Below are 21,224 nucleotides of genomic sequence, written 5' to 3'. Positions count from 1 at the left end.
TGTTTTCTTTAGATTGGGGGGGGGGGTGGCATTCTAACACATGACTCATCATGTGTTATATTTCCATATAAAATAGTTTATTTCTGGGGTGAACAGGTTCCAGCAACCTGTATAAAGTCAGGATGTCCTTGATGTGGTGAATGTGGCCCTGTGATGTATCTCAGTACTCATAATTATTGTCAAGTTCACCCCAAAAGAGCCATCTCCATGATATTTAAACATCATCTCCAGGAATGTGGCTCTTTTTAGGTCATAGATGTACCTTCAGGTCATTCAGGATACTTTACCACTGACTCTGTGTTTGGCATTTGCCTCGATAAGACTGTTTCTACACTGCCTACAAGTTTTACGTTTTTGTTGTAATATGGTCAGAGTTCGTTTTCTATTTCTTTTGTTTTATTCTCTGTTGGGTTATTTTTGGTACTCAGCTATGAATTTTATACATGCACTGCATACCCAGGCATGTTTCCCTAGTCAACAGCATCTACAAATATTTCTCCTTTTCATTTTAGATCTTCACTTCACTCTTGTGTTATGGCTTTGTCAAAACTTATTTTAAAAACATGTTAATGTCCTAATTTTTAACTCCTTTCTCATAGTTTTCTGTTCAAGTGTGGACAACTGATTTAAATGCTTATGTGTACTTTTCCAGTACATTTAAAAAGCACCTGTTTATTCCTTTTACTTAGTGCTACTTTTTTAAAATAATAAATGAGGATTTTTTCTTTTTAACCAAACGTCTATTTTGACTTTACTACAGGAGGTAGTGTGACTTCACTGTGGGGTCCAAGGAATAGGACCCAGCTCCACTAGACAGTCCTGTGAAGCAAGCAGCCTGCATATTCTTCCCACTTCCACTCTCCACCCCCACCACCCCACATTCTGCATGTGGTAACTGGAGTGGTTGTTTAAAAATGCAAATCTGATTATGTCACTCCCCTGCTTAAAACCCAACCTTTCTAATGGTTTCTCATTACATTCCGGATAAAACACAGCATCCCTAACCTGTCCTACAAGACCCTACATGATCTGGCCCCATGCCTAGCCTCTCTTCCCCCTCACCGACTAGAATCTATCCACAGTCGTTCCTTCAGTTCCTGGAATGGGCAAAGCTTTTTCCCCTTCAGGGCCTTCCCACATGCTATCCTCTGCCTGGAAAATTATCCCCTACTTCACTTGACACTAACCGCCTACTCGCCCTTCAAATCTAAGCTTCATTTATTTTTGCAGAAGTCTTTCCTGGACCCCCTCTCCAATCTAAAATGTGGTCCCCATTTTCATCGTCTTTCACAGCTGGTACTACCTAATTTTCCCAGAAGAAACCAGTTTGCGACTAGAAGTGCAGTCGTGAGATTCATTTCTAAGCCACCCTACCTGGACCATAAGCTCCAAAAGGACAGGGATGAGTTGATTTTGCTGGTCACACGACAGGTACTCATATATATCTGAACGAAAGGAAAATATCTACAAAGCCATTAATTGTGTAGCTATCACATCATTTCATCAAAATTTAAACTGGTAAAACTCTCTCTGATATGCTTACAAACGTACAAATGGATTCAGTAAGAATCCATTCCCTTGAAGAAGCACAAAAGCTAATCTGAATCTGCTGCTGCCATAAGAAAATGTGTATAATCTAAATCACCAAAAAATGTTCTGTTTTAAATATTACATCAGGAGGTTTATCTAGCATTCAATTAGCTAATACACTGATTCAGTCAACTAGTTGACATGCCATATTTTTTAAGGCATGTAAAAGCACTAGGATAAATATGCTATGTCAGTTATTATTTAGGCAGTCTTCAGTATTACCAGTATTTAACAAAAACTAGTTATAGCAAAATCAGAAATTAAAAATCAAAGTTGTCATCTCTAATATTCTGAGACGAACATCTGACTTAAAAAAAAAAAAAAGCATATTGCAATTTGACAATTTTTGGATTGCAAAAGCTAATAAAACCAATCTTTGTTTACCACTTCAGGTTCTACCAAGCACTTTCCCTTGGTATCACTGAACTCTGTGGAGCACACGGGGCAGTATTAATAAGGTTTATAGAAAACTGAGCCTTGGAGTGTCCTCCCCAAGGTCACAGGACCTGTGAGTAGTACAGTCTATCACAGGGGAGGGCTGGAGGCTCCTCATGTAAATTCTTAACCCAGGAACTTCCATCATAAACGCCTGTTCTCTGTAACTAGCACAGATCTGTGATCCCTTCACTGCAACTGCATCTCACTAGAGAACCACCACCACCAAATAAAGCTATTTTCAAGCTAAAATTTATAAGCTGCCATAATCTGGGAAATGGCTGAATAAACTATGGGTGTACTCAAACTATAGAACATGATGCAGCAGTTCTGAAAAATGAGTTGAAGTATATAATGCTGAAGTGGAAAGACAGAATGTTAGCTAGCCGGTACTTGTTCAAACAGTCAAAGATGATCCCAAGTATTTTTAAAAAGCTAGAAGGACACACAGCACGCATATCCTAGTCCTCAGCTGCAAAGGCTGGGGGTGATAGTCAAAAGTCTTGCCATCTCTGAGAGGCATTCGTGTTTACAAAGCAAACACACTACTCTACTAATCCAAAATTAATTTTTATATTTCAAATCAACCCGTAGGTTGAACAAGGTCATCTTCCTGCTCTGAAAAGCTTTGCGTCTTTTTAAAAAAGCAATCTGGGGTCCCCCTCTAAAAGAGAAGACAAAATGCCTAAAAACGGTTCAATCCCCTTAAAAACAATAAACCGTTTTAAGTATCACACAACGTTCCTTTGGAAAGCGATAGCTTGGGAATTTTTTTTTTCCAACATCGGGCCTCCTTTGTTGCAATAAAACAGCCAATTAGCAAACTAGCAACTCGCCTGTGCGAGCGGCTCCTCCCGGAGAGGTCCGATTTAGTTGGCGGAGTTGGGCACCGAGGGTCTCACAAAGGGGCCGAGTTCTCAGCGGATCAGAGGTGACCCGGCCGGGAGGCCCGGGCAGACCGAGCCGGAAGGGAGACGTCCGGGGGCGCGGCGGGTGCCCGGGGCAGGGCCGGCGGGGCTGCGCGGGTCCGGCGGGGAGGCCGGCCTGCAGGCCGCGAGCAGGGCTGCGGCGGCCGCTCACCTGGGCAGGGCCGGCCTGGCGCGGTCAAACAATGGAGGCGTCCGGCGGCGGCTGGCTTCGGCGCCGGGTGCGCGACGCGCTCCTCATCACCGGAGAGCGATGCTCCGCGGCCTCCGCGCTGCAAGCAAAACACCGCACCCTGCAGCGGCCGCTCCGCAGCACCCTCCCGCCCCGCGCGGCCGCGGCCGCTCCCCGGGGACCCGCCTGGAGCCGCTCCAGGCGCGGCCGCTCGGCCTCGGGCCGCCGCGCTCCGCTGCCCCGGCCGCACACAATGGGCCGGCTCGGGAGTCCGGCGCCCGTGGCCTCCGCCCGCCGCGCCCGCGCCGCCGCCCCCCGCCCGGCCCGGCCCGCCCGCAGCGGCGCCGCGCTGACCTTCCCTCCCGCGCGACCCCCAGGCCGGCGGCTCGAGGCCCGTCCCGAGAGACGGGTTGTTTTCCTTCTCCTCAGCCACTCCGCCCGCCGGCCCCGGCCCGCTCCCCGCCCCCAGCCACCGGGGAAAACACCGAGCCCGCGGCCCGGCCGCGCCAACTCACTCCAAGTGCGGGCTGCGAGCGCCCCAGGCCGCGGGCTCCGCGCGCCCACCCGCCGCTCCTCCGGGGACACCTCACAGGTGCGCCTCCGAGCCGCGCGCGCGCGCTCCGCACACCCAGACGCCTCCGGGGGCCGGCGCGCGTGCGCACGCACGAGGCCGGCGAGCCCCGGGGGAGCAGCGCCGCACGCATGCGCGCCGCGCGCCCCGCGCCCCCGCCCCCACCGCCCGGCGCGCGCGCGCTCCCGCTCGCCTCCCTCGCCGCCCCCCTGCCCAGCCGCGTTACCCAGGGCAACCGCACTGCGGCCGCACCTGAGCAAGTGCGCCTGCGTCCCACCCGCCGGACCCTCCCTTCCCCTGGGTCCTCGCCCCTGCCCGGCCACCGCAGCGGGGAGTGGGGCGTCGCCCCCTCCCCGCCGAGTGAGTATCGATCGGCTCCCCGGCCCCCGCCCGCACTCACAGCCCGCCGCCGCGCCGGCGCCGCGCCCGCCCGCCGGGTCAGCGCGGCCCGGCCTGGCGCGGCCGGCTCCCAGGGTGCACCGCGGCGAGCGCTCCCCGCGACCCGGGAGATGCGCCGGGCGGGCGGCGCCCGCTGACCTCCCCCGGCGCCGCCGCAGGGCCCGGCCCCGCCGCCCGCCCCGCCCATGGGCCGCGGGCCCCCGCCGCCGCCGCCGCCCGCCCGGAGGACCGCGCCGAGCCGGGGAGCCGCCTGAAGGACCGCCGCGGCCGCGCCGCAGGTGAGGCGGCGCCCGGGCGCGCCAGTGCAGCCCGCTCACCTGGCGGCGCGGCAGCTGCGGGCTCTGCTCGGCCTTCCACTCGGCCCGCGGCGGGCAGCGGTCCCGGCCGCGACCGCGCGGGGAACCAAGCGGGGCAGTGGCCGCGACCCCCGCGCAACCCGGGGGCGCCCTGCGGGGCTGCGGGCCCGCTGCAGGCCGAACGGCCCGCGCCCTGGCTCGCTCGCCGGGCGACGCGGGAGGAGAGCCGGGGGATCGTGGGGCCGGGGCGCCGCATTGCAGGTGCACCGGGTGCGCCCTGGGCCGGGCCGGGCCGAGTCCGGGGCGCCTGGGGGAGGAGCCCGTGGAATCCACCGGGCGGGTAGAAAGAGCTTCGCCCCAGACCGGGACGTTAGAGACCCTCCCCGGTAAGCGCAGTGCCCGGCGACCCGGTACCCTTTACGTAAGTACTCTACCTTGCAGCCCTTTGCCAAGCCTGGGGCGAGCTCGGGTTTCACCCCGAATTAACGGTTCGCTTGTGATTTCCGAAGCGAGCATAACGCGCTCAGCAGAGGAGCTCCAGGCTCGGCTACTGCTCGGTCGTCCGCTACAGTGAGTTACTCTAGTTTTTCTAACTTGGGTTCTCATGCTGACCTGTATTGTGTAATTTCAAGCTTTGCTATTTAGCAGTACGATCTAGTCCACTAATGCAAAGGAGGTGGCCTAATAAAAAATATAACCGTGCTCTGTAATGTAGGTGGCAGCAGTCGGTTTTATAACAAAACATAAACTACCCATATGAGTGTGACACTTTATTAAGCATTTCCAGAAACCTGTCAGACTGTTAGAATCGTCGTTTAAAAACTGTCAAGTTTGAAATTTATTATTTTGTTAAACAATTTATTTTTCTTTTTGCACAATCAAGAATTTCCCTGCATTTTCTCGCCAGTGCATTGTAAGGGGAAAGATGCTAACATTTAAAACAGTGACTTTTCTCTCCAGAGATGTTTTGAAAATATGTATTTCTTTGGGTTGACTATTTTCCAAAAAGAAAGACTTTCTGACTTGTTATTTTATATATAGTGTGTGTCCATATACATACACACTGAAAAACCTTAAAATATTTTTATTGCTCCTCTGCAGCGTATTACTATTACTCAGTAAGTTTAGATATATTTGAGATTTTAAAAACATTTGGGTGTACCAGATTTTTACTGTGACACATTTAAATATATCAGTCTAACAAATAGTTTTTTTGGAAATTAGATATTTATAGAGTTAACTCTTGAAAAACAAATGAATTCTTTTACTTACAACAGATCATTCATTTTGGGTTTCTAACTCTTTGATCTGTCACAAGTTGGAAAATTGATTTTAATCTTATTACCTAATTGTCAGAATGCATTTACAGCAATATTGATGTTAATTACAGTGCTGATGCTTTTAAGAAATACTTATAAAGCATTTTCTCATATTTCTGGCAAGAAAAGACATGGATCTTTTTCCTTCTATCTGGAACAAGGTCGGATATAAATAGATCCTAATACATAGTGGGCACACTCATTTATTAACTAAGATTATGTCTACTGAGTTGCATGTACTTCAGGGGCAGTGACTGGGCCATTATGTGTTTCACACCAAGGCTGCGGTAAATGAGTCAGGTGGAAGTTCCAGAACAGTTAGGTAGGTGCTAGCTCAGACACTAGTTTTCACCTCCCCAGCTTTGATGCTTCATGCTGCAGAAAGGTCTGGGCAGGGAAGTGGGTGTCTCCTAATTGTCTTCAAATATTTGAAGGTCTACCGTGCAGCAAAGGAACTTTATTTGCTTAGAGTAATTCCTGAGCACAGGAGAGAACAGGTAGTACTTTGAGAATTCGGGTTTCCCACTGATACAAACACAGCAGCCATTTATGATAGAACTTCCAACTGTGAAAATAAGGGGCTGCTCCTTCCCCAGGGCAGAGGTTCCCCGTCGGCTAGTAGCCTTCTTGACATGTAAGGGTTCTGGGTGGTGGCACCTGTGTTCAGGGACTTCTGCATTTCCCTCTTAGCTCTGTGGTCCTTTTTTATTTTTTATGCTGGCATCTACATTGTGGGCTTAGCACCATCCCCAGACACCTTCATGAACCCTTGGAAGAGTTTTCCTGGGTCATCTGCCTGGTGTCAGAGGTGATGGTCACCCTGCTTTGCATTGGTTGGGGCCTTCCAAATAATAAAGCCCTCTCACATTCAACGTGTTGTTTTAAAAGACTCTTTAATTGTACATGTTTTGTATTTCTTCCTTGGCTTTCATTTTCTACAATAAACATTTAATCAAGAGCAAAATTGCCTTTTCTAGGAAGGCAAGCAGAGGAGTCCCTGTTTTAAAAAACTCTTTTTAAACATGAGATGATGTCAGTCATTTGAGAACCAGCAAGTTGCAAGGGGGCATATTTTTTTTTCCTTAGCTGAAAGTATTTTTTTAAAGACATGGATTAAGAGATGATTCTTGTGCTTGCTTTGCATTTTAGTTTCTGTTTGTTTCATTACTCAACATGACTCAAGTGTCACAGCAGAAAAAGTCATATCAGTGAATGCATTGAATGTTTTTTTCAGTGCATCTATGTGGTTATTAAATATGCTGGAGGTGAAACAAAGCAAGAAGCAGGATCCCAGGGACCCAGAAAGGGTAGGTGGGTAGGAACTTTGTTTAAAGAACAAAAAGATGAGACATTGACCACGCTGAGCCAACCTTGGGAAGAATGTATTCAGTAGGAATGATGATCTCACCATTATAGCAAAGATCAGGCCACTGGGTGTCCTCTCAGTAGTGTTGAGCAGTCCATGGGCTAGGACTCTTCTCTGTAGCTAGTGCGCTCCAGAGTGCCCATACTGCAGGACCGAAGGGGACTAAGCCAGAACAAGGCCAGTGGAATGAAACCATTGCCTGGCCCTCCGATGTAAGAAGTTAGAGGAAAACAATCCAAATTAACACATACAGGTGCTTAATTTTTTAAAGTCCCTTTTGAAAACAGTCCTGCTCCTTTGTTCTTTAGCTGAGGAGTTTGTCTGCAGCTCAGAGCCTGTTGTCAGCTGAACTGGGGTGTGGGAAGCTGACTGACCACAGCTCTCCAGGGATGTGAACAAGGACTATGTCATTTACTTTTACTGTATGTGGGAAAAGAGACAAACATCAAGCTTGTCTGGCCAGCCAAAATTAAAATAAGAAAACCTTAGCAGTATTTATTCCTTCCGAAAAAAAGAAATCACAGATGCTGCTTTAAATATTATTACCAGGACAATGATCAAGGAAGGCAACCAGCTGGAAAGCAGCCTCTGAGACCAGAGGCCCGGCTCGAAAGCCTCTAGTCACAGCTTCCATCGGCATAGGTTGTCTTAAAAGACTTTTGTTAATCAGAAAACCATTTACATTTTAAGGTAAATCTCCACAGTTGAGAACAGACCAAGAGTGATATTTTATCATTATTCTCAATTTACCAGTATCAGAAATGACTTGAGGAAGCGAGAAGTGTCTCCTCTCCTGGGGCTGAGGGAGGAGGGAAGGCGCTCCCTCCCCAGGCTGGCTTTCTCTATTCTAGCTGAATTCCCAGAATTGAGCAGTGAGGTGCCCTTTTTGGGCACGGAAGGAACAAACCTGAAGCTCAGTGCCCAGAAAGAAGAGAACCGCTAATAAATGGATTACAAGGCATAGGATACATTTTTTCTACAATGTTTGTCTTTGTTGCCTCTTTAGTAACACTTAAGATATTAAGTTTAGAGCTGCACAGCTCCTTATCCTCTGCTCCTCAGCTCCCTTCCCAGTCTGCTTGTGAGTACATCCTGGGGCGCCCTGTTTGCCAGACAGGTAGGTGAGTATATGAGGCACTGTGTCGAGTCCACTTTCTCACGTAACATTGCTGGGCTTCACTGCTACATGTAAGGTCTAATTCCCACAGCACTGCCTGTGCCCTGAAATGGCCATCTTGGGTATAACACAGAATGTGCGTAAAAGCACTGGTTCCCAAGAGAAAGTTCCACCTGTGTCATGGCATAATCATCCTGCATTCTCTGTATTTTTCTAATGAACTCAGGGGCTCTTTGCCACTGAGCTACATCCCAGCCCTTTAAAGTTTAAGACACGGTCTTGCTAAGTTGCTGAGGCTGGCCTCAAACTTAGGGTCCTCCTACCTCAGCCTCCTGAGTTGCTGGGATTATAGGCATGCACCACCACACCCAGCAGTTTCCAACCTAATTTTTCTAATGCACTAATGACGTAGGAGGCTAGGCTCCTGCCACACCCTGAATGTTGAAGAGGCTTTTTTTTAAATTGTTCTCTCTCTAACTCTCACATATCAACCCAGGTGAAAGGCTTTGGTTTATTTCTATGGCTAGTGGCATGTGAGACTTTTTAGAAATGTTTCAGTTTAGCTGAGATTCAGGAAACTGAGGCAAGAGGGTCACGAGTTCAAGGCCAGCCTTGCCATCTTGGCAAGATCCTATCTCAAAAAAAAAAAAAAAAAGACTGGGATGTAGCTCAGTGGTAGAGTGCTCCTGAGTGTACTCCCCTGCACTGTGCATTTCTAAGAAGAGGAAAGCTCTGCTTGCTTAGTTTTCTGTTCTCTAGACGAGAACATGGCAGAGGGTAGTAGGTGCGGCCTGTTCTTCTCTTTGTCTTGGATGGTCATCTCTGCCATCTGGTTGAGCCTCTATGATTAGAGAGCAAGTTCCAGTAGCACAGAGCAGCAGCGTCCACTGTCACCACACCTTGCTGGCACTCTCGGGCTCTGGGGAGGAGAGGCCAGCCTTCCTGATGGGGAAGACTGTGTGGCCCACCTCTGCCTCTCTGCTGTGGAACAGGCTTCTAGTGAGGGTCTGTTTCCCATCAAGAAAGTGGTCAAGTTCATTTTTGACAGAGATTTTCCAGCCCAGTAATCCTGTGGCAAAGGGACCCAGGGCAGAGAAGACCAAAGCTGACTTTTCAGGGAGAGACTCTGAGTAGGAACAGCCCTCGAGACAGGTTGGGAGCTGTCTGTTCAGAGGTGTTCCTGGGTCTTGGAGGATGGAATGCAGAGAGCTTCAGATGACCACTGACTACTTCTAGAAGGTCACATTGAGTTCCACCCGTCAGCAGGCTTGGCTGGAGTGGATGCCTTTCCAAGTGGCCCCAGATGCCAGCCAGACCTTGCTTTGTCGTATCATGTTGAGTCTGAAACTCAAGGGGGAAGCAGATTAGCAGTCCCATGCCTCAGGGGGAACGGAGTTTCACTGGAAGTGATTAAGCATTCGGGGGTGTCCTCCTGCAGGAGGAGCTGTGGACGCTCACAGGAAGGCTGCACCAGTGTCTTGGACAGTCGAATTGCGTGTGCACCTAGCCACGCAGACCTGTGGTATGGGAATGTCCACTGTTGACCCCCTTCGCAGTGCTTTCCAGTGACAGACATGGGCTCATCAGGCACGGTAGTGTTCTGCCATTGGAGGAGTAACCAGAAGGCTTGAACCTCTCGGCCTTTAAGGTGAAAGTTCCAGACTTTGTTGAAATGCTCACGTTGACACTCTAGATAGGACATCCAGCCACTTCATTCAGTTTCTGAAATGCCGAGCAGGTTATTTTCATAATTCCATTTTGAGACTTTATCACCTCTTCTGATCCTGGGTGAGACAGTGAAGCAGATGAGCGTATAGGGCTTTACAGTTTTATTTACAACCTTGTCTCTAAATTGTGGACTCCTGCTTTAAATAGATGCACTTAATGTGCCAAATCCAGAAATAAAATATTTTAGGAGTATTTTGGCAGTCACGTGTCAGCCTTTGCACGTGGGTATCTTCTACACGCAGGGAAACTACTAAAACGTTCTCAGGGAAGCCATTCTTGTTTGCATGAAGCTGATGTGAATATAGTCTCAGCTCTGCCCCATCAGCTGCTCTCTGGTCGCCAGGTTTCTTCCTACAACCTGAGCCAGACAAGCAGAGTGACCCGGGCGGTGCTGTGGAGGCCGGAGCACACCACCTCTGATCACCTTCGCATCCTTCCGTCTGCGTCCCAGCCGTGGGACACAGCACACACAGCCAGGTGAGGGAAGTACATCCTTCGGAGCTACAAAGGGTTATCTGGCTACGGCCAAAGACGCCTGGTTGTAAAGACTCCCTTCCCTCCAAAGGCCCTGTTACTGTGGGGGCCTGATCAGGGACAAAAAAGCTGGAGAAAGAGCTGGTCAGCCTGAGAAGGACAATCGCCTTGGAGCACCTGGACTGTGCCACTCACCAAAGGCCGAGTATTTCTAAAGGCCATGACTTAGAGATAGGACAGGCCCGCGAGCATCGTGAGTCCCTGCAGCTGCAGTGTCCGGTCAGGATGAGTCAGGAGTGGGTTGCTTCCCGCTCCAGTGGGGGCAGCAGCCAGGCAGAGACTTCCTGCTGGGAAGGTCGCATCCCCAAGGCCAGCATTCCATCCCGGGGGCTGCCAGGGCCCTCTCAGCTGTGCAGGTTTTTGTGGACTTGGTGCACACACCATCCACACACGCAGTCACTCCGAACAACCCATTTAAAGGGCAGTATGTTACTTAGAGATTTACACGTGTAGATTTTAAGATTTTCAAACGTATCAGGCATCATACTTTGGTTGATTTTACCATCTTAATTTGGGCTTAAAAAGCAAATGTTCCAAAGACCCAGTAGATAGATGGTCCCTGGGGATTGGCAGGTGGTGAGGTTTGCCTCTTCCATTTGAATTTTAATTTCTTTACGACCTTTAGGTAAATACACATTATTAACTGATTACCCCAGTCCTCTACTAGCCTGTAGGGAATAAGAGATTTTCAAAAGCATAAAATGCACATTAAAGAACAATGCAGTTGTTGCTACTGAGCATTGGTGACAGCACTTTCAAACAAGGCTCAGCTAGTAGAAGCAGAGTAACTTTATAGGATTCATAATATGTAATATTGTCTGAGTTTTTTTGTTTTTTGGTTTTTTTCCAGTGCTGGGGATTAGAACCCAGGGCCTTGTGCTTGCAAAGCACTCTACCAACTGAGCTACATTCCCAGCCCTTGTCTGAGATTTTTAAAGCAATTTATGAAGATACTAATTTCTTAAGGTACCACCCCTATAGTTGAATCCTCATGCTTAAATTATCTACCTGAAATAACAGCACAGGGATCATTTATGGCCTGTAAGGCAAGCGCAAGGAACTTAGGAAGGTGCTGCTACTTGAGCCTTTGTGAAAAGTGCTGCCTTTTTGGTGCGTTGGCCTGTGTGGGGTCATCTAGAACGCGGTCTCCACAAAGCCAGGGTGTTTCCGTTTGATCATGGGGTGTTCCCAGAGTCCTTACAGCCTGGCTGTGAGGTACTCCAAGCTGCTTGCTTTATTGAGAACATGAACTGCAAGCTTAAATCACCCCCAGAAAGGGAACCCCACCTTCCCAAAGCAGTATATGAAAGGATTTTAGAGTCTGAAGAAAATGTTAATAATTTTAATTCTTTCATGTCATTTTTTCCTATTACCTTGGCTTATTCTCATTCTTGTTCTTAGTACAGAGGTTTTTTAAAAGACAGGTAACTTTTTGATTTGTGTCTCCAAATTTTATTTTTAAACTGGAATTTTATAACCTGAGCAATAATATTTACTTTGGAAGAGACCTTTTCCAAGAAGAAAATGATTTTAACATTTTCTAGCTCAACACTAATTTCTTTCACTTCTCCATTATATTTGTGCAGATTACAAAGTTCAAATTATGGCTCTTTTTGTAAGCAGGGTTTTCTGGTGACCACGAAGCCTGCACTTTCATTTCTGCTTACCTGGAAAGCTTTCCTTAAAGTGCTAGTACACGTAAACTATTAGGAGTTCTGGGCGTTATTTCATAAATTTTGGGGACTCTAATATTCTTTTAAAGTTTCTGTAGTTAGTGATCTCCTTAACAACTGAAGGTCCCTTGCGTTTGAGAAGTGTTGAAGCCCCACGCAGCGCTCCCTGGAGACTGGCTGCCTGCTGGTCAGAGCACCCCGGGAAGCGCCCCCCTGCTGACCCACCCACCCACTGGCTTTTGCACACGTGCACATCCTTTTTAATCAGAATGCTGGAGTCCTTGTTTGGGATCCAGGACTCTCTTGCACACACCCTCTTCATTTCTCAGTTCCCTTTAGTGTTTATACAGGAAAAACAAAATCTCTGTCAAAAACTGGGGAGGAAGTTCTTCCATCCCTCGGCCATTTAGAGTTCACGTGCAACCTCTTCTTCTGAGCAGAAGCAATGCCTGTTCTCTGATCCAGCGCAGTGAAGCAGATGCAGCTTTGCTTCTGCATGCAGCCTCACCGGGGCTTCAGACACAGGGAAGAAACTCAAATAGGCACCTGCGCCTCTCGCCTGATAGTTGCCTTCTCCTGCGTTGGTAGCTTTCCGTAACGGGAAGGAAGCCAAATATGACCAGGCCGTGTCCCTCCATACTCCCACAGTTGATCAGTGAACCCAAGGAGAGCAGAATAAACCTCAAGTCAAAAGGAACAAAAACTGCCAGGCACGGTGGCGCACACCTGTGATCCCTGTGGCTTGGGAGGCTGAGGCAGGAGGATTGCGAGTTCAAAGTCAGCCTCAGCAACTCAGCACGACCCTATTTCTAAACAAGATACAACATAGGGCTGGGGCTGGGACCCAGTGGTCAAGTGCCCCTGAGTTCAATCCCCAGTACCCCCCCAAAAAAGGGGGACAAAAACCTTCAAATTAGATGGCCTCTAGCCCAGAGCTCCCCAACTGCAGAACAGTCGGCGTTTGGGTCAGGTGGTTCTCTGTCAGTACTGGCAGCTGTCCTGCACCCCTGGCCTCCACCTGTTAGATGCCAGGGCTCCCCTCCCCTAGTTCTTAAAGCCCAAAATATCTGCAAACCACCAGGGGTCCCTTTGGGCCACAGTCACCCCTGAGGAAAGCATGACTCTTAACCTGGAGGCAGAAGATGGAATTCCCTGTGTTCTGCTTTCTACTGTCTCAGTCGAAAACGTCCACAGCAATGCCATCTGTTCTTTGGATTAAAGAAAAAAAGCAACTATATCTTGCATCAGCTGCAAAACAACACTGTGAAGACTGGGCAGAATGAGTGCGTGGATAGGTGTGTCCCAGGCAGGGTGCAGTCGGTGCAGGAGCAGGTGAGCTCCTCACCAAGCCCAGGCCCTCTGCCTCAGTGGCACACCGTTTGCCAGTGACCTGTCTGACGGGCTCACCATCTTCCTCTCTTTGCTCCCCATTCTGTGCAGCTGTCTGAGTCACATCACCAATTGATTTAAACAGGTAAAGACTCAAACTCCATTTCAGTAGAGTTTTTTGCGGCCTACATTTGTTCTAATCTGCTGTATGAAGAGAAATCCCAGGCCTCTCTGAGCTAGCCAAACTGCAGAGTTTGTTATCTTCAGGAAAGGAATACATCCTCAGATTGTATTAGTAAGACAATAAATTATCAAGTAAGGCAACCGATTAAAAAAGCAAAATTGCTGAAGTTGAAGGTTGCATTTTAAAGGATTTGCAACAATTACTAAAAGCCGAGAGTCTTAAAACACTCATTGGTAATTACACGGAACTTTTTGACTATTTTGTTAGCAGAACTACCTTCCCTTTCTGCAGCTGCAGGACAAGAGAAACATTTTCTTTTGTTCTTTGATGTTTTTTTCCTCAGGCAGCAGCCTCAAGATAACTAATGGAATTCTATTTGCACAGAGCAAAAAAGACTAGACCTAGGGAGCTTTCAACCTAAAATATGCAGAAAGAAAAGGGCAGAAGAGTTTTCTTTTTGTCCCAGGGATTGAATCCAGGGGCATCTAGGCACTGAGCCACATCCCCAGTCCTTTTTTACATGTTTATGTTTTGTTTTGAGACAGGGTCTTGCTAAGTTGCTGAGGATTTGGGCTCCTCCTGCCTCAGCCTCCTGAGTCTGGGCTTACAGGCATGGGCCCCTGTGCCCAGCTAGAAGAGAACTTCTGTGAAGTGGCATGTGGGGAGGACAGTGATGTCTCGTAGGACATCCCTGAGTGCATTTCAGTTTGCTGCGACGTTGCACTTCTTGTGGGGACAGCAGTGCCTCCTTGGAGCTGGGCTTCTGAGCGTGCTTTGGGTGAATCCTGGCCCTGCCACTCGCTAGCTAAAGCCTCAATGAAGTCGCTTAACCCCTCCAAGTCACCTACCAGGGTGTAGAACACAGTTAATACCACCATCTGCTCCTTTTGAGTGTCTCTTAAGTACTCAGCCTGGCACGTAAGTCCTCAGTAAGTCATTTTGTACTTTCCCCTAGAGCCGAGGGACCTGGGGCCTCTGCACTTCCTCCTGTGCATCCTGCTTCTTCCCTGCCACACTGAATTCCCTCAGGTGGGGATTCTGCCTCTGCCTCTAATGCTTAAAAAGCTTTCCCCCATTCCCTATCTCTGCCATCTCAGCTTTCGAGTAGCTTTGAATGTGCAGCTTAAATCTGACAGCTGGCCCCCCGACCTGCTTCCTCCACTCGGCACAGGTCCTTTCTGAGTCTGATAGTTTGATGGTCTCACTGTTCTCAAACCTTAGCCGCGGCTGCCTCCCCAGAAGTGCTTCCTCCCCTCCAGGCCTGCCATCCTCTAGGCTCAGCTTAGACCCAGCTTCTCCAGAATGAAACCTTCGTCCTCCAGTCCTTATTCATTCCACAGTCACTAGGTTCCTCCAGGTGCCTGGCCACGCTACTCCACTTGGGATGGGCACGTCTCTCCAGGGTTCACCCCGCTGGTGCAGGAGGCAGCAAGTGGGCAAGAGAGCTCAGGGGGCTGTGAGCCCCACAGCATGTGAGCCACCTACCCCACTCAGCGGTGTGTGCACCTCAGGAGGGTTTAGTCATAGGCTGTTTTCTTTGTCCTTGAGTGGTCAAGTCACATGTGCCCAAATGGTTATAAGCAGCAAATAGTCCAAATGGGCACAGAGAGACATGTGGGCTTGAGCTCCAACCTCTGGGTTCATTGTTGAAAGGAGGACTGATCGCCCTCCTGTTGCTCTGGGCCTTGTAAACAGCACAAGGTAAATTTCAGAACAGAACCAGTGCTGATGTCAAGTTCCTGGCAGTCACCATAACCCCCTTGACTTGAGTGGTTCCCAGCCTGGAATTCACGGAGCAATGCAGTTTCAACTGGGCAAATCCAAAGCAAAAAGGAAGATTCGTCCTTTCAGTCAAACAAAGTCAGCTTCGTGGAAGACCGATTGCACTGTTCTCCTCCTCATTTCATTCAGACCAGGAAGGCAGCATCAAAGCTCAGCACGAGTGCTCCCTGGATTGCCGAGTCCCTGCCCGCCACTGAAGAGCTCCAAAGCACAAACCAAGTCCTCCACGTACGTGTGGCTCGGCCGTATCTCAAGTTCAGTGCTGTGCCACAAGGTCAGCACAGAGTTTGTGTGGTTGGCTCATAACAGAATCAGCTTTCCACGTGCCAGTAAGCTGTACCCCAAAAGACAGTCACATTCTCTCCAGAATGTCCCCAGCAAGCCCGTGCCTGCCTTCCAACAGAAGCTAAACTTGAGCTGCTAGGTGGCGGGCAGGTCTTTCCCCTGGAGAGCTTCCCACTGGCCCAGTTGCCCAGAGACAGAAACCAGCTCTCCTCGCCACCTTGGCATCATCCTCATGCCAGTCGGAGCTAGTTACCAGCCCCCTTCTGACCAGTGCAAAATGCCCTGCATCCTTGGGGCTGCAGGAGAGTGTGAGAGCAGAGGTAGTGTGAGGTCACCACTCAGTGTCACCTCCAGAGAGCCCTTCTTAAGGGCCAGTTGGATGACTAGGGGCATTCCCTCGGGGCTGGGAAACAAGACAGGAAGCCCTTGTTCTCTGGGACTGACATGCTAGTAAGGTGAGACAGATAAATATGTGACCTGATTTTAGAAGTGTTAAACGCTGCAGAGATGTGAAGTAGCAGAGTGTGATGATTATGGCACTTGGAATCAAATTGTCCATTCATGTGGTGCAAAGTGAGGACAGGCCCCAGCAGCCTCTGGGATGCTGCGTCTGGGAGCCAGCGAAAGCGCCTGGCTGGCTGTCCATGTGGGGAGTGACCGCTGTAGCCAGCCATGGTTTAGCAGGCAGTGCTGCTCGCTGTGGTGAATCATAACCCTGTGGGGCTATTTAAGTCCTTGTGAACTTAAAGTGAAAAACTCAGTTTCTCAGACACATAAGCCACATTTCAAATGCCCAATAGCTACACAGGGCTAGTGGCTACTTTGGCAGACAGCAAAGAACAGAACATCTCCATCATTACAGGTATTTTTACAGCCCCCTAATGAAGCAGGTACTCTCTTCCCATTTTGCAGGTCTGGAAAGTGAGGCACAGGGAGTTTGAGGGAATCTGCAATTTGCCCAAGGCTGCCAAGGTAGCGAATGGCAAGCTAGGATTCAAACGCAGGCAGTACAGATGCAGAGCTCGGGGTGACCCCATCTGCTGTCACCGGAGCTCAGACGAGAACAGCACAGCAGGTCTGTACAGTCCACTCGGCCGCAGCCGGCGGAGAATGTCACTCCTTGGTGCAACCTTGTCGTTGACGCTTTGGGATTCGGCTGGAAGGATGCTGAGCAGAGGACCAGCTCGCTCTGTTGCGACTGAAAACGAACACCTGGAAAAGGGAAGAGGGAACTGCACAGCACCAGGAAAACACCGAGCTTCTGTGTGACCCCAAGCACGCTCTGCCTCGGCTCCTCCTGCGCGAGCGAGGCCTGGTGTAGCTGTCAGTGGCTGCGTGACTCTCCCCTCCCAATGGCCGTGCTTGGACGCAACCTTCCGGAACACACAGGAAGCAGCCTGAACTGGCAGTTTTGTCCTCTTCCAGAGCCGCCCGAGAACTTCTGGTGGGAATACCAGCACGGTGGGGACTGCGGAAGAGCGGGGCAGGAGGACCAGCTGGTGCCCTTGGGGTTCGGAAGTGCAGTCAAGCATCTTCAGGCTGCTGAGCTCCGGTCTTTGAAAAATGGAATGGAACACAGCTGTCTCGCACGGTGATTACAGAACCAGGTGATCTGAGCCTAGCACACGGACACCTGGTCAACAGCAACTGTCACTAATTTTTATTAGTGACTTCCAGCTTTTCAAGATTAAAAAATGTTCTTGTGTCATTTCTTGCCCAGATGCCTGAGAGCCGAAGCTGTGTGGGGACAGAATTGGTCATCATGACACATGTTCACTATTTATGTGACACGGGCAGTGATCAACCCCTGAAAGGCAGGGAAGGGCCACCCCTGGGCATGTGTGGCAGCTGCTGCCTGGGGAGGGACACTACTTCTCCCCCAGCCTGAACAGTGACTTCCAAGTGTGACCTGCAGTGACTGTCCACCCACCCAGCCTGAACACTGGGAGGAAGAGCGCCACAGGCTCAGCCAGAATCGTGCCAACCAGGAGGAGCCCAAGCTGCCTGCCGCCCTAGGAATGTTGAACTCGGATGGAAGCCCTGGGCATCCTACGCCCACACTGCTGAGTTCCCTGTGTAGCCACGTGGGGTACCTAGTAGCACACGTACGTGAGCAAAAGTGGCCCTGAGGCAGTGTCACCGCTCAGGGGTGTGATTAGTCCCCTGGTGGGAACGTGAGGTCGGATATGAGAGGAAAACAAGACGAAGGCAGTTGCCAAGTGGAAAAGATGACCTCTAACAAGGTCAGGGACCCTGGGGATGAGAAAATCCTGGTCGTCTCCCAGTCTTCAAAACTCCCCATGAGTTCAAAACTCCCTCCTATCTTCCGCTCTCCTCCAAAAGCTGCTGCCCCCAATGAACACAGCTGTCCTCTTGTGTATTCATTCCTCTTCCCTGGTTGTCACTTATTGCTGCTGGGTTCGCTGCTAATGCCTCGTCTCACTATGGTGATTCTAATTTGACTGCAAAGACAAGCCCTGAAGTCACCTACACAAGCGCCCACTTGCCACACCGGCTCTAGCCTTGTCCCTGCCCCTGGGTCTCGGGCTCCTTGTGCGTTTAAATGCCAAGCCTTCTTCACGCACTGCTGTTTGGTGGGGCAGTGTTCCTTCTCTCCTGGAACTCATGCATGGACGACAGAGACCTGGAATCCACAAGCCTGGGCGTTCTCTTGCTCCCTGACACAACAAAGAGCGATTGTGAGCAGAAGGAACTCCACAGAGTCTGCAATGCCACCAGCGCAGGGGCCTCATTTACTCTCCACAGCACAGGACGTTCACCAAAAGGAGACTTTTCAAGAATCGGATAGTCCATGTGGGGCTGTCAGGTCACTAGATGGAAAGCAGAAGGGTCAAGCAGCTGTGAGTGGACGTGCTGAAACCATCAGAAGGAGGCCTCGAAATGGAGGGCCAGGGACATGGTAAATGCCTTCCTCAGAGATATTTGCTTAGGTTTGGATAGACGTGTCCCCAGAAGCTCCTGTGGATGCAGGAGTGCTTGGTGAGTTCTGGACTGTGACAGCTGTGACCTAATCACTCCGTCCTAGTTTGAATGGACCACACGGGGTGGTAACTGGGCAGGTGGGGCGTGGCTGAGGACAGGTCGCTGCGGTGTGCCCTGGAAGGTTGTCCTTCCTGCCCGGCCCCAGCCTGAGCTGAGAGTCCTCCTCCCCTGGTCATTCCCCCGTGACGTGTGAGCCCAGAGCCATGGAGTCAGCCATCTATGGACTGAGGCCTCTGAAACCGTGAGCCCCAAATAAACTTTCCTTTCTCTAAGTTGTTCTTGTCAGGGATTTGGGTCACAGCAGTGCACAAGCTAACTAAAACAATATTGGTCCACTCAAAGTGTGTGATTCCAAAGAAAGAAATGTCCAATAACAACAGATACCCTCCTGTGACCACCAGGTGTGTGATCACTACAGTGCAGTGCCTGGCCACGGTGACCTTATCACTGGGTTGGTCGCTGGTAGGCTCTGCTGAGGGATCTGTGAGCCCCTGCAGAGCGGCCAGTCAGGGAGTTGGCCTGGCTGTGCTGTCGCATAGGTGAATGTGCTGTGTTCAGGGTGCCAAGGCTGGGACCAGGCAGGGGCTCTTCTGACGGCCTCACAGGACAGTCTCTTCTCTGACATTCGTCCTCTCAGATGCCCAGTTTAGCCAAGGACTTTCTATACAGCTCATGTAACCCTTGGTGGCTTTCTGTTTATAAGTAACAGTCCGGCTTCCTTGAAGTGAGAGCGCTTCAGCACCTGTGCGATCAGGCAGGCCCACAGGGGCGGGAAGGCTCTTCCGCTGCCTCTGCTGAAATGGTTCATCTGCTTGGCATCATAGATTTTTTAAAACATGTTTATTTAGTTGTCAATGGATCTTTTCATTTTCTTTATTTATATGTGGTGCTGAGGGCCTCACACTCCAGGCAAGCGCCCTACCACTGAGCCACAACCCCAGCCCCAGGCCTCAGATTTTAAAAGCAAGTGAACACAGCTTCTTGACCTAAGAACTACAATTGTGGTCATCAAACACAAAGATTTCAGAAATAATTCCCATTTCATCAGGGTGAAAAGACAGTTTGAACTCAGAGTCGGAGTGTCTCACAGTTGTGGCCCAGTTGAAGCTGTGGCGAGCACCGTGCATGTGAATGGAAGGCTGATCAGATGTGACCGCTTCTTCACCCTTCCACCAAAGGGTATGGTAACTTGGGAGCTTTGTGTCCTAAAACCGTTGGCTCAAGACTGTCCTTGTAAATCACCCGCTTGTTAGCAGTTCACAAGTGACGTTTTTTATAAAGTAGCAAATGCTTTTGGCTCTAGCTTATGAAGCAAGGCATTTGGGTGATCCCTGGAGGGCACTTATCCTGGGAGCTGCCCGGAAAGAGCAGGAGGAGGACACAGTTGAGCGGGAGGGGCCTGGCAGAGCCACCACTGCCTGCCTGCCCGTGGCCGCCTGCCCTAAAAACACTTCTCTGAGGTGTTCCCTCCTAGTCCCGGGCTCAGGAGACGGTGTGCTGCTGTTCCTGCCTCTTGGGTGGGGCTGCCACAGGGTGCTGACATCCTGGCACGAGGTGGCCCCACTTCTCGCGAGGCACCATGTGACGCAGGCCGTGGGATCCCCTGTATTTGCCTGTGTTGGCCTGCACAGCCCACTTAGGGACATCCCAGGGCGCCTGCTCACTTTCTTGGTGAGACATTTCACACAGGGGCCAAGCCTGTAGCCATGTACACATGCTGGACGTGGTTAAGTAGAAACTCACATAAAGCGAGGATCAGATGCAGAGGATATGCGTAGACCCCTCATGCAGACCTCTGCGGGGCAGATTCCAGGCAGGCTGTGGTGGGATTCCACGTCTGATCGCCCCTCTCGGGTCACACCTGTTACCACCTCAATTCAGGTCGTTCATCCTCACAGAAGGAATTGGCCGTCAGTGTCCAAAGAATTGCTGGTGGGCCTTGTGTTTATGATGGGTACCGTCAGAGAATCGCAGGATTGTGTGATGCAGGGAAGGAGGTCCCAATGCTGCTCCTGGGTGTCATTTTCTGTGCATCTTGGGGGTGCTAAATGACTGCTTTTGTGAACGTTGGCTTCCATTGGTTCTTGCCAGTTCCGCCATGCTGTTCAGGAGTCCAGTAATCCACGATTCCCCTGGAGTGGTGTTATGAAGACGCAGGTCACCACCTTGTTAGAGGATACTAAGTGACAAACTTTCTAAGTAGAAACCATTTCTAACTTCTTCTGACTATAGAGTAATACATGTATGTGCATCGCTGAAGAAGCTGCAGGTGGTACCAAAGCAGATTATTAGGAAGTAAAAGTCGCCCACAACCCACCAGCTGGAGATAAACAGCCCTGGCGTGTTTTCCTCCTGGATCTCGTCACTACTTATATATTATACATACGACCTTTCACATCCTTGACTTTTCAAACTTGTCACAGACCTGTTTCCTCGTCAATAAAGATCTACAGTATTTTTAATGACTTCATGGTCCACACGTTCCATGCGTCCCCTTCCTGACACTTTCAGGGCA

The 21,224-nt window shown here is 50.1% G+C and overlaps 2 protein-coding genes across 6 annotated transcripts in view; one reads left to right on the top strand and one right to left on the bottom strand.

Moving 5' to 3' along the window:
* LOC124991530 (translation initiation factor IF-2-like) overlaps positions 1-4,905 on the bottom strand; it is a 33,780-nt gene extending 28,875 nt beyond the window's left edge. The window contains exons 1-4 of the mRNA XM_047562196.1: positions 4,824-4,905; positions 4,411-4,739; positions 4,095-4,343; positions 3,106-3,223 (exon numbers count right to left, since the gene is read on the bottom strand). Coding sequence (XP_047418152.1) covers positions 3,106-3,223; positions 4,095-4,343; positions 4,411-4,739; positions 4,824-4,905 — 778 coding nt within the window. The remainder of the gene's footprint in view (positions 1-3,105; positions 3,224-4,094; positions 4,344-4,410; positions 4,740-4,823) is intronic.
* The window catches only part of Ccdc92 (coiled-coil domain containing 92), a 29,047-nt gene continuing 11,853 nt past the window's right edge, over positions 4,031-21,224 (top strand). Inside the window, exon 1 of one of the 5 annotated variants that reach the window (XM_047559996.1) lies at positions 4,031-4,054. The gene's annotated coding sequence lies outside the window, so the exon portion shown is untranslated. Of the gene's footprint in view, positions 4,055-4,075; positions 4,372-4,690; positions 4,811-10,283; positions 10,397-19,863; positions 19,889-21,224 lie in introns of those variants that run through there. The other 4 variants (XM_047559997.1, XM_047559994.1, XM_047559995.1 and 1 more) reach the window with 4 other exon arrangements.

Source organism: Sciurus carolinensis, chromosome 8, assembly GCF_902686445.1.
Source record: "Sciurus carolinensis chromosome 8, mSciCar1.2, whole genome shotgun sequence".
NCBI lineage: Eukaryota > Metazoa > Chordata > Mammalia > Rodentia > Sciuridae > Sciurus > Sciurus carolinensis.
This window is presented reverse-complemented; position numbering and strand designations above follow the sequence as displayed.